Raw genomic sequence first — 15,801 nt, forward strand, 5'->3', positions numbered from 1 at the left:
ACATCCCTAAGGAGGGCTCGAGCTACTTCTGTGGCTTTCTCAGTGACTGTAGGATATGCTTCCACCCACCCAGAAAAGGTACAGACCATGACTAAGAGGTATCGGAGCCTACCGCTCCTGGGCATTTCTGTGAAGTCTATAACTAGGGACTCAAAGGGTGTTAGTCCTCTAGACTGAACTCCTGGTGGAATACGGGGTCCCTGACGGGCATTATTCTGGGCACAGAGAGTACATCGGGCAGAGGCAGTGGCAACCAGACTATCCAATCCTTCCAGCACCACTACTCGATTGAGTAGGCGGGCTAGTGCTGTTTTCCCTAAGTGTGATAGGTCATGAGCTTGAGACACTACAGGCCAAGCTAGGTGGCGTGGCACCAGAACTCTGGTATCAGGGAGATGTAACCAGCCATCAGGTCTCCTTACTGCACCTTCTTCTTGAGCCCATTTCTCTTCCACTTGGGTATATATAGGTGTCCATTCTTGCAGTCGGATTTGGAACAGGGGGGTCACAGTACTTGCTAGGGGTCCTCGAGCAGCTTCTTTGGCCACCCGATCAGCATGGCGGTTCCCTCGGGCCACTGGAGTATCTACCCTTTGGTGTCCCCTGCAGTGAATGACAGCTACCTTCTTGGGGGCCCAAACAGCCTCTAGCAGCTGAAGTATTTCAGGTCCATACTTAACAGGTTGGCCTGCAGCATTTATGAGTCCCTTTTCCTTATACAAAGCTCCATGAGCATGTAGGGTTGTGAAGGCATACTTAGAATCAGTATAAATGTTAGTCACCAGTCCTGCTGCTAGCTCCAGAGCTCGTATGAGGGCCACAAGTTCTGCTTTCTGGGCTGAAGTTCCTTGGGGCAGGGCTCTTGCTTCTATCACCTTGTCCTCTGTCACCACAGCATAGCCTGCCAATCGCTTGGAGTTCTCCACATAACTGCTTCCATCTGTGAAATAAATTACATCTGGGTCCCTCCACGGAACATCTTTAAGATCTGGTCGACTGGAGTACACTTCATCCATAGTTTGGATACAGTCATGATCTGGTGGTCCCTCAGATGCTGGCAAAAGAGTGGCGGGATTAAATGTAGCCACTGTTTCCAGGTGTATCCGTGGATTCTCACACAAGCTGGCTTGGTACTTAACCATGCGGTTATTTGTAAACCAGTGGTTGCCCTTATACTCCATGAGGGTGAGAACTGCGTGGGGGACTTTAACAACCAGTTCTTGCCCCAAGGTCAACTTATCAGCTTCCTGGACCAGTAAGGCTGTTGCTGCAATGGCCCTCATGCAGGCTGGCCATCCTTTAGCCACTCCATCCAGCTGTTTAGACAGGTATGCAACAGGCCTCTGCCAGGATCCCATCATCTGGGTCAGCACACCCAGAGCAACCCCCTGTCGCTCATGGACATACAATGAGAAAGGTTTCTCCACATCAGGAAGGCCTAACGCAGGGGCTTGGAGTAGGGCTTTCTTTATGGCAATGAAGGATTGTTGAGCAGTAGGTCCCCATTCAAATGGTTCCTTTTCACCCCCCTTTGTGGCTTGGTAAAGGGGTTTCGCCATCAATGCAAAATTTGGAATCCAAATTCTGCAGAATCCAGCTGCTCCCAGGAATTCCTTAACTTCTCTTCTGGACTTGGGTTGGGGAATTGCAGCTACCGCTTGCTTCCTACTAGCATCCAGTCTCCGACTTCCCTGGGAAATACAAAAGCCCAGATACTTCACTTCTGACTGACAAAGTTGGGCCTTTGAGCGTGAGACCTTATAGCCTGCATCCAAGAGTAGCTCCAGCAATTCTCTAGTAGCCTCAAAACACTCTTCCTGAGTCACTGCTGCAATCAGGAGGTCATCTACATACTGGAGTAAAACTCGCCTGGAAGGCTCAGATTTAAAAGTCTTAAGGTCTTGCCCTAGGGCTGTCCCAAAAATAGTGGGGGAGTTCTTGAACCCCTGTGGCAGGCGGGTCCATGTATACTGAAGCTTCCTTCCTGTTACTGGGTTTTCCCATTGAAAGGCAAAAAGCAGCTGACTGGCGGGGGCCACCCGAATACAAAAGAAGGCATCTTTTAGGTCTAGTGTTGTGAAATGGGTAGCCCCAGAAGGTATCAATCCTAGCAGGACATATGGATTAGGCACTACAGGGTGTAATGAGATAGTGGATTTGTTGACCACTCGTAAGTCTTGGACTGGCCGGTAGTCCTCAGTCCCTGGCTTCTGAACTGGCAATAGTGGCGTATTCCATGGAGACTGGCAAGGACGAATAATTCCATAGGATAACAGACGATTCAAATGTGCTTGGATCCCTTCCAGAGCCTTTCTGGGAATTGGGTATTGGCGAAGATGGATTGGCCGGGCATTTGGAAGTAAATCTACATGGACAGGAGGAATATTTCGGGCCAACCCTGGGGGATTATCTTCTGCCCATACCCCACTGACCTGAAAGCTGTCTGCCAGGGGTAGGTCAACTTGGCTATGTGACTGATGCAGCCGCCATTCTTCTTCAAGAGGGCAACAGAAACTCAATATACCCTTAGGGCTGGATGTTGGGGGCCGAAAGGAGACTGAAGTCTGGCCATCAGAGTCAAAAGAAATTTGGGCCCTAAGCTTGGACAGCAGGTCTCGACCTAACAAAGGGATTGGACAGTCTGGCATATACAGGAATTCATGAGTGACTATGTGTGAGCCTAATTGGCATCTACGGGTTGTCAGGAAAGGCCTCCGGTTCTGCACCCCCGTGGCACCCACCACTCGGACAGTTTTTCCAGACACAGGCGCTAATCGCTCCGTCACAACAGAATGTTCAGCTCCTGTATCAATCATGAATGGAATTGAGCGGCTCCCTATAGTTAACTTGACCATAGGTTCCTGGGAGCCCAGTTTGTAGGAACCCGGTCTGTCCTATTCGTCCCATTCTGCCATCTCGGCTATCCCGATGATGTCAGATTCAGCAGGCTCATATCTTCCCTCTCGAACTCGGCCTCGGCTTCCTCGATCTCCTGGTCCCCTTCTCAGTCCCTGGCGCCTCTGGGGGCATTCATCTTTCCAGTGCCCTCTTTCCTTACAATAGGCACACTGATCCCTCTCCAATCTTGGTCTGGGATTCTCCCCCCTTGGCCGGGATTGATTGAAGGAATCTCGGGGCCTGGCTGGTGGTCCGGGGTCCCACTTTGGCTTCCCATTAGCTAGAGGTCGACCTCGGTTAAGGGTGGAATTAGTAATGGCTGCCGCTAAAAGGTCGGCCTTCTTCTGCATCTTCCGGTCAGCCTCTCGGCGCACCTCCTGATCTCTATTAATGAAAACCTTGGTTGCGATCTCAATTAGCTGGGTGGTATTCATCCCTGCGAATCCCTCCTGACGCTGCAACTTCTTCCGGATATCTGGCATACTCTGGGCCACCAATGCACTATTCACCATTCTCTGGTTTTCTTGGGCTTCAGGGTCAAATGGGGTGTATGTTCTGTAGGCTTCAATTAGTCGCTCTAGAAAGGCCCCAGGGGATTCAGTTGCCCCTTGGAGAATTTCAGAGACCTTTGCCAGATTAATGGGCCTCTTTATGCCTTTCCTCATACCTTCCAGCAAGTCCCGGCAATAGCCAGACAACAGTTCATAGTGCTGCCCATCATTTGGATCCCAATCTGGAGCTGCGCGAGGAAACCGAGCTCTAACCCACCCCTCTGGGTCCTGTGTCCCCCCGGGGACACGCTCTCGCGTGATGGCCTCAGCATTTTGCAAAATCTTCCGCCTCTCCTCAGTTGTGAAGAGGGTCAGGAGAAGTTGTTGACAATCAGTCCAGGTTGGGTTATGGGTGGCCATAATGCTAGCCACTAGGTCCACCACTGCCTGAGGCTTTTCAGTATAAGAGGGGTAATGCATCTTCCAATTCAGGAGATCGGTGGTTGTGAAGGGTACATACTGATAGGCCTGTGCCTGTATAACCTGACCCTGATTATTAGGATCCGGTCGAGTGGTAGTTACCTGACGAAGTGGCAGAACTCTCGAGGAGGTGGGAATGGAACCTGAGGTAGAGCTAGGAGCTACCCTCCTATCATGCTCAAGGGTGATTGCAGCGGGTCTAACCCATTCAGTGGAGGTATGTTGAACCCCTGAGGGATGGGGAGGGGTACTCATAGACTGAGAGGTGGTCACAGGTGAGTCAGTCCATTGAAAGGGATGCCGGGCCCCTGATGAGTGGGTAGGGGTATTAGAGGGAGAGGCTGGGCTGTCAGGAGTTGAGGAGTCAGGGAGTGGAACCCAAAACGGGTCTTCAGAGGTTAACAGGAGAGGATTTTGCACAGAAGGGTAGAGGCCGGGTGAAAAGTCCAACCTAGGGTGTGGCAGGTTTGGCACAGGAGGGGAAGAACTATCCGGAGAAGCCTGTGCTGGAGAAGCTTGGGCTGGACGGCGTGGATCTCTGGGGGTGGCACGGAACCCCAACAATGGGCCATAAGGTGGTGGCTCAAGATCTGAGGGGTCATCAGAGAGTATGGGTTTCTCAGACAGGGTAGGGGCGGAAGCCACCGATTGGGTGGTAGGCTTCCTGGGGCTCTTTCCCTCTTCTAGTTTAGATTTTCTAATCTTTCTTTGAACACGGCCTAACATGAATTTTACTGGGGATCCCATATAAGTTTTCAACCACGAGGGAGGGTCAGTCACAAGGCTGTCCCAGGAATCTATATAAGGGAGTTGTTCAGAATATTCTGGTTCTCCTACAACTATGCTGTAGACCTTCCGGATTACTTCAATATCTAAGCTGCCACTAGGGGGCCACCCCACTCCCATAGATGGCCACTCAACTTCACACAAGGTTCTTAGAGTACTTGAGCTTAAAGTCTGTCCATAGTCATTAATTAAAAATCCTTTCTTAAAGTTCTTAAGCATACAGTCTAGGGGAGTATCAATTTGTCTAGATGATGTCCCACCCATAATGCTTACAGTTACAACACACAAAGAGGGGGGGAATTTTTGAGAATGCAGTAAGGGGTCTGCACTCTCGAGACACTAGGTAGACAGACAACAATCGCTTCCTTCCGTTGCTGACCAATTGAACTCGCGTTAATTGGAAATGCAGCTATAAGAAGTCCGCACTCATTAACATTCAGGCATCACACATTCATTCAGTACAGAAAATCCCACCCAACAATTTCAGATTTCTCAGATACAGATAAGCTCAAGCGTTTTCGCTTCTAATCTCCTCTAGATTAGAAGGTACTAGGGCCTTCGCTGAGAGTTGATCAGGCTCTCCTTCCTCAATTTGTTTGAGGGGCTGATTTACAATTTTCTAGCTAGAATTACAATACAAAATACAGAATACATACCCGGCGAATGTTCTCCAGTCAGTTGGGTGCTGGGATTAATGCAGGATTCATCCCACCGCTGCCACCAAGAATTGTTGCAGGAATGGAGGCATGAATTTGTGATGCTTCAGGAGTCAGACAGCACACACCAGTATGAGAGAAAAATCTTCTTTATTTGCCAGCAAACAAAGCAAGACATCAGTTCTAGCTCTCTTCTCTTTCTCTCAGCTCTCTGTGTCTTTGTCTCAGCTGCTTCTCTTCTTATGCTGTCTTCTCCTTCTTCTGTCTGTTCCTTCTGTCCTTCTCTTTCTTCTGAGCTCCTTCTGACGTAAACTGCTTCTGCTCCCACTTAAATAGGGTCCTAAGCCCTCCTCCTAGCCTAGCCCCCTTTACTCCCAATTGGTTAAGGAATAGATTGGTCACCTTGCCTCAACCAATCATTACTTTAAAATATCAGTTACATAGGTTTGGTATTCCTCAAACTGACCTCTAACCTGGGGCCCCTTAAGCCAGACATTTGGTCTCCAGTCTCTTACATGTTATTATGATTGATTTCTCATATTCCTGGTACTAACTGCTAACTAAACTCTGGCATTCATTAAAGAGGTCAAAAGCCAATCTTACTTAATAGCATTCATATCAGGTTATTACTTCCAAGACCATTTCTACATTTTACCTACAATTAATCAAGGAGAAGAGAGCTGACTAGTCCTGACCTCTTTCACCTCTCAGCTCCATACACAGAACTAGCTAAAACCATAGTTAATTCAAAACACATGTTGATCTCCTCACAGCAGTCTTTGCTTAGAAAATACAGCAGAGAGTAACATTAGATTTAAAAAGGTATTCTACATAGAACTACACAGAATACACATATTCTAAAATAAGCATTCTTATAAGACATGTCTAAACATCAGGAATATCTAGAATTATTTAGAATCTAACTAGCATTAAACTAATTCTTTTAAAACTACGGCATGTCTGGCTCATGCTTTGTTCATTCATAATAGTTTACAGCTGTGCCAGCATTTAACAATCCATCAATCACAAGGGTCTTTCTGACCTTTCTAACCCAGCCCGGCAGCTAGAGTCTAATTAACTCCAGCTTGCATTCCTTCATTCTGCTTGCAAAGTAAAAAGCTAGAATTCAAACACCACTTTTAAACCCCAGATTTTAACAGAATTAACCCTTCATATGATTTCTTATATATAATTTCTCAGAGTAAACACTTTCTTTGCCCATGGCCGCCTCAAAACGAGGAAGAAATTATAGCAGGTTATAGAAAGACTTTGCAAGAATATTTAGAGTTAAATGTGGACTCGGGACCTCCTCTGGGGGTTGTTTGGGATGCGTTAAAGGTGGTCGCTAGGCGGTATTTTCTCCAAAAGGCCAGCTTTAGGGCTAGACAGCAAAACGTAGAGGTGGCTAACAGGCTCATTTTCAAAGCACTTAGCCTCCCAAAGTTCCATAGAAACCTATGGAATTTAGCCTCCCAAAGTGCTTTGAAAATATGCCTCTAAGTGTTTAACGCAATTGACTACTTTATCTGGTAGACATAAATCCTCACAATCGGTAACAACCCTGCGGGAAATTCAAGCGTTACTTTTGAAGTTGGACCAGATATATTCTGACCAGTTACTGTTTTTAAATGAGTGCCAAAAGCACTCTCATTTTGTTTTCAGTAATAAACCAAGTAGGGCCTTGGCAGTTAAATTAAGACAGTCAAGGGTTGATAGGACTATCCTTAAAGTGCGTGATAAGACGAGTAAGATGGTGACCAATTCAAAGCAGATCAGGGAGCAGTTCCAGTCATTTTATCAATCTCTCTACACTTTGGATACCGAATCTAATGCTGAAGCGATGCACAAATTCTTGTCGGCATGTTCCTTTCCTATACTTTCAGTAGCTCAGCGAGAATCCTTAGATGGGCTGGTCTCAGTTGCTCAGTTGCTCAGGTGATAAAGGCTCTTCTTACTGGGAAATCTCCTGGTCTGGATGGGTTACCTAACGATTTTTATAAGGTATTTAAGGGGGAACTGGCCTCTATCCTGACAGAGATTATAAATGAGATTTTAGGGGGAGGCGATTTTCCCTCTTCTATGAAGGAGGCCTGGATAGCGGTTATACCTAAGCCTGGCAAGGATGTGACTGATTGTGCTTCTTACAGACCCATTTCCATATTAAATTCTGATATCAAAATTTTGGCTAAGGTATGGCTAATCGTCTTGCCAGAGTTATACCTGGTTTAATACACCCAGATCAGACGGGTTTTATTCCCAATAGACAGGCAATGGATAATAGTCACCGAATGGTTAATTTGTTGCATGTTATTAAGAAACATAACATCTCTGTTTGTTTATTGGGATTAGACGCCGAAAAGGCTTTTGATAGAGCCCATTGGCCGTTTATGTTTCAAGTGCTTGACTGTTTTGTGTTTGGTTCGGGCTTTTGTAAGTGGATTCGGGCTCTGTATATTTCTCCCAGGGCCTGTGTTAGGGTTAAAGGGGGTAATTCTCAGGTGTTTTCCTTGTTCCGTGGAACAAGGCAGGGATGTCCGTTATCGCCATTGTTGTTTGCACTGGTGATGGAACCCCTGGCGATGTATATCAGGTCGGACCCTAATATAGCTGGGATTCAGGTTGGTAATAGGGAATATAAACTGGCGCTTTTTGCAGATGATGTGCTTCTATCATTGACTAAGCCATTAATTTCGTTACCAAATTTGATGAAAGGTTTGTCGTTATACTCAGCAGTTTCTGGTTTTAAATTGAATGTGAGTAAGTCAGAAGCTCTTGCGATTGGGATTTCCCGACCGGTTTTGGAATCCCTCCAACATTCCTTTTCTTTTAAATGGATAAAGGGAGGGATAGCTTATTTGGGGGTCACACTTACTTCCAACATCTCCGAGCTGTTTCAGGCCAATTATCCGCCTCTATTACGGTCAATCTATAGAGACTTGGAGAGGTGGGATATTACAGGTTTGTCTTGGCTAGGTCGAATTGCGGTACTAAAGATGAATGTGTTGCTACGCTTGTTGTACCTTTTCCTAGTTCTCCCTATTAGGGTCTCCAGGAGCTTTTTGATGGGGGTCCAGGATAAATTGGTTCGTTTTGTCTGGGCTAATAAGCGTCCTCGGTTGTCTATGGTATTATTGTATAAAGACAGGAGGAGGGGGGGGGATTGGGTGTTCCAAATGTTGTGTGGTATTATAAGGTGGCTCAAGCACGTGCGGCATTTGAGTGGTATCAGGATCATTCGCATAAATTGTGGGTGAGACTGGAGCAGGAAGAGGTTGGTTCTTGCCCGCTTCGAGCAATGATGTGGCTAGATTGTCGCCGATAGTAAATAACCCACTCTTTTTGCCTGGTGTTTCTCCAGGGCCCTTTCACAGGTGGCATTCTATAGGTTTGGTATCCTGTGGACAGTTATACGATGATGGTCAACTGCTCTCGTTTGAATCATTGATGGAACAATACCCAAGTTTACCAAATGAGACGTTTGCTTATTCCCAGTTGAGACACTTTCTTGGTTCTAAGGAGATCAGGACTATCATAGTGAGAGACAATTCGTTCCTTGAGGATCTCTGTGAGGATTCTAAATCTACCAGGGGTCTTATTACATGTTTATATTCATTTATATGTGGACAGTTGGGTTCTAATCCTATGCATAGGGAGCGGTGGCAACGGGAACTGGGGGTGATTATTGATGAGGCTGACTGGGCAGTATTTGAGAACAACTGGTCTAGGATATCTATTTCAGTGCCTTTCCAAGAGAATGTACTCAAAGTGCTTTACCGGTGGTATTTGACTCCGGTTAGGTTGAATCATATGTTTCCTGGAGTTTCACCATTGTGTTGGCGTGGATGTGGTCAGAGGGGTAAAATGGGCCATATTTGGTGGACTTGTGTTAAAATCCGGGCCTATTGGAAAGCAATACAGCATAGACTGCAGGAATGGATTCAAAGGCCTGTTAAGTGGTCCCCTGAGTTCTTTATATTTGTAAAAAAACCACCAGGTCTTACTAAGTCTTAGGCATTGTTGGTCAGGCATGCAATGCTGGCGGCGAGAGTGGTGATAGCTGGGTGTTGGAAATCCACAACTGTTCATCTTTTGACGAGATGGCTCAATAAATTATGGTACATATGCAAAATGGAGAGACTTTGGGCTGTGCAAGGTCGTACTGAGGTGAAGTGGGAGGCGATTTGGGGGCCCTTTTTGAAGCATTGTGAATGTTAGTTGGGGGAGGGAGGGGGAGGGTGTTGGAAGGGGAGGATGATTGGGTAGGTTGGGAGGGGTGGAGGAGTGTAGCTTGGGGGGGGGGGGGTATATTGGTTTACTGGGGGAGGGGGGACTACAAAGACAAATTTAAAAACAAAACAAAACTTTGAAGTCACTGTTTGTATGGTTGGAAATGTTGGATTTCTGGTTGTTATTTCATTGATGCCAGGTTTCCAAAAGTGGGCTATGTTGTTCTCTCTTTGGTTATAGTTTTTTTTACAGTGCTGTAAACTGTTTCATATATTTGTGTAGTAATCTTTGTACAGGGTTTACACAATATTCAATAAAGACTTCACTCAAATTAAAAAAAAAAAAGAATATTAGTCGACAAAAGTAAAAATAAAAAAGGCATGATAAAAAATAGTACAAAAATAAAATGTGCATATTATTTATAGAATTGACAGTTTGACCCCTGATGCAGACGCCTGTGTGTGTCGAAACAGGGCCCGTGTCGGGTTTTTCTTTTTAGTTTCAAAATAAAGACTGTTGGATTTACATCTCCAGTGGTGATTCGTCCATTGCCAGCCTCTACTTTTGCCTGTAGTGATGATTTCTACCCAGATCATTGTACAGATGTCTTGTTCTCTATTGGACACACTCAGTTGTGGCTGCCTGTGGGTGGGGGTGGGGGTGGGAAAAGGAAAAGGGAAGAGGCCCTGAGAATGGACGTGTTCATCCCTCATGGTCAAGGGCTCCCCATTCTGTGCCTGTCCTCTGGATTCAAATGTCACCTCTATTTTCATCAGGTTCACTGTTATCCACATCTGGTATCTTTTCTCCCGCTTTGCACCTCATGTGTCTCCCCAGTAGGTTCCATCCCTATTTATATGGTGAACCCTAGTCCCCTTTTATGAAGTGCCCACCCATTCTCAGGGTTCAGGGGGGGGAGGGGGAAGCATATATGCACTGAATGTCTTTTCCACATTATTGAACACAGTCCTACAATCCTCCATAGTTAGGGAACAGCAAAATTTTTCAATTCAGTCCTGCAAACCATTTTCTAGGTGGCCATAGGTACGTGCCTACCACGTGTTTAAGCCCCTAAGTCATGGTGAGGGAGAGGGGTTCTAGTTACAGTTGTTGTTCTAAATTACCTGCAGGTGGCTACAGCATGGTGCCTATATAATTTCCCTAGCCTGTGCCCTTCAGTATCTGATTTATTATATTGCAGTTGTGATGAAGTAAACATCCATCTAATGCTCGTGTTGTTTTCCCTTTTTTCCTCAACAGTATATACCATCGCTGATACATTCAATGTGAAAAGATGACCCAGCTATTTGTAGGTTCTTCCTGGCCCTCAGCCATATTTGTTGGTTGTGGGTAAGGTTGCCTGCTGAACAGAGAGCAAACAATAGTCTAGGCACTGCCTATGCTTATCTGTAGTTTTGTACTTGGCAGATTGCTAGTGCGAGACAACATACCTATTGTTTAGGCAGCTCTGTTGTGTCTAAAGGGTGTGGGGCTGTATGGTAAGGAGAGGATGGGCAGTTCTGTTGATGCAGGTTGGAAGGAACAGGTGGCCTTCTATTTGGTCACACTTATGACACGTATATACCTAAGTTTCAGTGACCTGTCATGCAACCCAGATTGCAGCCTCCTGTCACATCAACCCCATCATTTGATAATACCACATATGTAGTGCACAAAGTAGAGACACAGACCCTGGTATGCAAAAACTATAAAACATCTGTATTAAAATTTCAAAAAGTAACTATGTACAAAACATTTTTTAGTTCATTGCTCTCGATGGAGGGTTTCTCCTCCTCCCTCCATGGCCCTCTGTAGGAGGTGTTCAAGCAGCAGCAGCAGCTGCCTGTATGCCCCAAACTGCTGCTCTGTGGAGTGTCACAGTGCAGCCACTTCCTGCAGCAACTGGTTTTGTGTACTAACCAGTTGCAGCAGGAGCAGGGGCGTATCTGGAATCCGGCGGTAGGGGGGGCCAGAGCCAGAGAGGGGGGGCACATTTTTGCCTCCCCCCCCCCCCCGCCGCCGCCGCCGCCTCTCTCCACCCCCTCCCCGCCGTCAACCCTCCCCCGCTGCTTACTTTTGCTGGCGGGGTCCGACCCGCAATCTCCATATTTCGGCTTCCTCCGTGGCCATGTGCTTCCAGGAAGTAACGCTGCAGCGCTGATTCGTTGAATCTAGTTCGGCGTCTGACGTGCTGGGACGTCAGACGCCGAACTGGATTCAACGAATCAGCGCTGCAGCGTTACTTCCTGGAAGCACATGGCCACGGAGGAAGCCAAAATATGGAGATTGCGGGTCGGACCCCGCCAGCAAAAGTAAGCAGCGGGGGAGGGTTGACGGCGGGGAGGGGGGCCAGGGCGAAATCTGCGGGGGCCCAGGCCCCTGTGGCCCCACGCAGATACGCCCCTGAGCAGGAGATGCAGTCCAGCTGCACTGTAAATGGGACTGCTGCGCCAGTAGGGGGAGGAAGGCAGTCTCCTCCCCAGGATTAATCCAAGTCCCACAAATTTCCACCAGCAGATACCTTCAAATATTCTTTTTCTTTTATTTCCAAGTTACAAACAAAAGCTTCAGTCCAGCCCTGGGTTAGGGCTGCCCCAGGCAGGGTTGTGCTGCCCCTCACCCAGCAATCCAAAGTCTCTGCCCTTTCTTGAGGGCTGCAATAGTCCCCTTTGAAAATACTTCCTTTTCAAAGTACGTATCACAAGCAGTGCTGGCCTTTCAGCAGGATTGTTCCCTCCTGTCCAACCAGGGTTTCCAGCTCCCACAGTTCTTACACAACAAACAGGAGCAGCTGGGGAACCAGGCTTATAACTCTTCCAGCCCTCTGCCCTTCCCCCACAGCAAACAGTTCAAATCAAAACAGGCTTCTTCCTTACAACAGGTTTTAAATCAAAATTTTTAAACACATAGCTTTCCACCTTCAGGTGCTACCTTCCTCAGGGCTCTCCAGCTCCTATTCCATCCTGCTTTCTGCTTCTTGCTCAGCCTCTTTAACCCCCTCCTCCACCCAATCCAGCCCCTCCTCCTCCTGCTTCTCACCCCACCCTTCCCTCTTACAGGTGGGAGGCATGATGCATTGATTACGGAGCCAGGGGAACTGGGCTTCTTCCTTCTCCCTCCCTCTTGTGGTCAGAGTTGGTATAGATCCATCTTGTCTATCCCTGGGGCTCCCCTTGCTGGGATGGGCAATGCATTCTGGGAGACGTAGTTCAGGATTTTGTTGTTTCATTTTGTACCCCTGGGCTGTAGCCTTGTCACACACCCCCTCCCTCAAGAAATTGCGACCCTCAGAGGACTGAAGAGGGCCCTCCGGAGGGTCCGCAATTCGCGACAGGGCATCAGCATTCCCGTGGAGCTTCCCTGCCCGATGTTGCTCTGAGAAGGAAAAAGCCTGTAAAGCCAAATACCACCTAGTCAGACGGCCATTTTGGCCCCGCATCTGTTGTAGCCACTTCAGTGGGGCATGGTCAGTTATGAGCGTAAAGTGGCGCCCTTGTAGGTAATATTTTAAAGCCTCCATGGCCCACTTAACGGCTAGGCATTCCCTTTCTATGACCGAATAGCGTCGTTCGGCTGGGGTCAACCTCTTGCTTAAAAACAATACTGGATGCTCCTCCCGCCCGAACTCTTGCGACAGGACGGCCCCCAGTCCTGTCTCGGAGGCATCAGTTTGTAAAAGGAAGGGTCTCCCGAAATCCACCCCCCTTAAAACAGGTTCTTGACACAGAATGTGGCGCAGGGTATCAAAAGCTTCCCTCCCTTGTGTTTCCCACCTCAGGGTATTAGGTTGGGCCTTTTTTAACATCTCGGTCAAGGGACAGGAGATTTCTGCAAATCTGGGAACGAAGCGCCTATAGTACCCCACGAGACCCAAAAAGCTACGGAGTTGCTTCTTGTTGTGGGGCAAGGAAAATTCCTGTATCCCCTGTACTTTGTCTGTTATGGGTTTGATGATGCCACCCCCCACTCGGTACCCCAAGTAGGTAACTTCCCAGCTGGCAAACATGCACTTCTTTGGGTTTACCGTCAAGCCTGCCCTCCGCAGCGACCTTAGCACCGCAGCAACCTGAGGCAGATGGGACTCCCAGTCTTGGCTAAATATCACGATGTCATCCATATAGGCCGCCGCATACTCATAATGCCCTCTCAGGATGAAATCGGCCAAGCGCTGACAGGAGGCCGCCGCCCCATTCAAGCCAAAGGGCATCCTTTGGAACTGATATAGCCCTATAGGCGTGCCAAAGGCGGTTTTTGGCTTGGCCTCCTCGGCCAAAGGAATCTGCCAATAGCCCTTTGTAAGATCTAGAGTGGTAAGGTATCTCGCCTGCCCCAATCTGTCTAACAACTCATCGATGCGGGGCATGGGGTAGGCATCGAATCTAGAAATGGCATTGACCCTTCTGAAGTCTATACAGAATCTTTGGGAGCCATCAGGCTTTGGTACTAGCACTACGGGGCTGGCCCATGGGCTGTTGGACTCCTCAATGATGTCCAGGTCCTGCATTTCCTGCACTTGTCTGATAATTTCCTGCCTCCGAGCCTCTGGCACCCTATAGGGTCTCTGGCGGCTAATCCGCCCTGGTTCCGTATGAATATGATGCGTAATCACCCTTGTTTCCCCAGGAAGAGGGCTAAGCACATCCTGGAATTCACTTAACAGTGTCTCAACTGCCTGCCTCTGCTGGGGGTCTAAGTCCAACCCTATACCGGGGTTCCTCCTTCTTTAAGATCAGTAAGTTGGGGCCCCAGGTCTTCTTCTCGGAGGGCCCCCATCCCGCTCCTTTCTATCCAGGGGCGTAATACATTTACGTGGTAGGTCTGGACCCGGCCCCTGTCATTTTTAACTTTATACGACCAAGGACCTACCTTAGCAGCTATGGTGAAGGGCCCTTTCCATTGTGAGAGAAATTTATGCGGGTCTGAGGGTACCATTACCAAAACTCTCTCTCCGACCCTGAAATGTCTGGCTTTAGTGCCCCGGTCATAGTACTTCTTCTGGATGCCCTGAGCCTTTCCCAGATTACTTTGGGCGTATGCTGATAGGCGATGCAATCGGGCCTTTAGGTCTTTTAAGTATGTACTGACGGGTTGGGGCTCTTCAGCTCTCTCCACCCACTGCTCCTGTATAATATCTAGGATCCCTCGGGGGGGACGCCCGTAAACTAGCTCGAAGGGGGATACCCCCAGAGAGGCCTGAACATTTTCCTGGCAGGCATATAGGGCAAAGGGGAGGAGCTGATCCCAGTCCCCATACTGTCCGTCTAGTCCCTTTCTCAACATACCTTTAAGGGTTTTGTTGAACTGCTCGACCATCCCATTAGCCTGGGGATGGTAAGCGGAGGTGGTAACATGACGTATCCCAAAAGTCTCCCATAATTGCTGGAGGCTACTGGACTTAAAATTGGAGCCCTGATCCTTCAGGACCTCTTTAGGAAAACCAACCTCACAAAAGAGCTTAATTAGCTCCTTGGCAATTCCTCTCTCCTTTATGTTCCGTAAAGGGATAGCCCAGGGAAATCTAGTAGCTCGGTCCAAGATCACTAGAATATAGAGGAATCCCCTGGGAGTCTTGATGAGGGGCCCAATAATGTCCATGGCCAAGCTAGTCATAGGTTCTTTTATAATAGGAAGGGGCATCAACGGAGCTTTCGGGGGGAAACAGTCAAGTAACTTCTGACACTGGGGACAGCTGTGACAATACTCCTGTACCTCCCTATGTACCCCTGGCCAATAGAACCGCTCTAGGATCTGTCTCAGTGTATTCTGGGAACCCTTATGACCTGCTAAAGGGTGATCGTGACCCCCCTTAAGTATGATTTTTCTAAAGACTTGGGGAATTACTAGCTGTTGTCGGATGATTCCCCCCGCCGGTTCCCGCATCTCCCTATACAATAACCCCCCCCCCCCCCCCACTAGTTGAAAACAGGGGAAACTGTCTGGGAGAACTCCTGTGGTTTGCTCAAAAGCTTGCTTAAGGGCCGGATCGCCCCTCTGTTCTTGGGCAAAGGCCAGGAACCGTGCCAACACCTCTTCCGCAACCCAAGGCATACTCTCCCCCTGCCTGATCCTCCGCAGGGCCCGGGCCCTATCTCCCCTTTCCTGGATCCGGGTGGCCCTATCCTTTCTGGAAGGACCAAACAACAGAACGAAAGCAGTGACTTTAGAGCAAAAAAGTAACCTAATACAGAAAATAAAGCTCTAATGTCAAAATACGTGCTTGCAAAAAATGAAGAAAAAGCCCTCAGAAACCGTGGGTAGAATAC

The 15,801-nt window shown here is 48.0% G+C and overlaps 1 protein-coding gene across 1 annotated transcript; it reads right to left on the minus strand.

Annotated features, from left to right (window-relative positions):
- Positions 1 to 530: 530 nt before the first annotated feature.
- LOC115480989 lies at positions 531 to 14,042 on the minus strand (the record flags this gene model as incomplete). The annotated part of the gene is given in 3 exon segments (XM_030219974.1): positions 531 to 3,077; positions 3,429 to 3,905; positions 13,470 to 14,042. Coding segments are annotated over 3 exon segments (3,597 nt in total), but the record flags the coding sequence as incomplete, so codon positions are not given.
- Between the last annotated feature and the right edge of the window lie 1,759 nt (positions 14,043 to 15,801).

Source organism: Microcaecilia unicolor, chromosome 11 (assembly GCF_901765095.1).
Source record: "Microcaecilia unicolor chromosome 11, aMicUni1.1, whole genome shotgun sequence".
In the NCBI taxonomy this organism is placed as follows: Eukaryota; Metazoa; Chordata; class Amphibia; order Gymnophiona; family Siphonopidae; genus Microcaecilia; species Microcaecilia unicolor.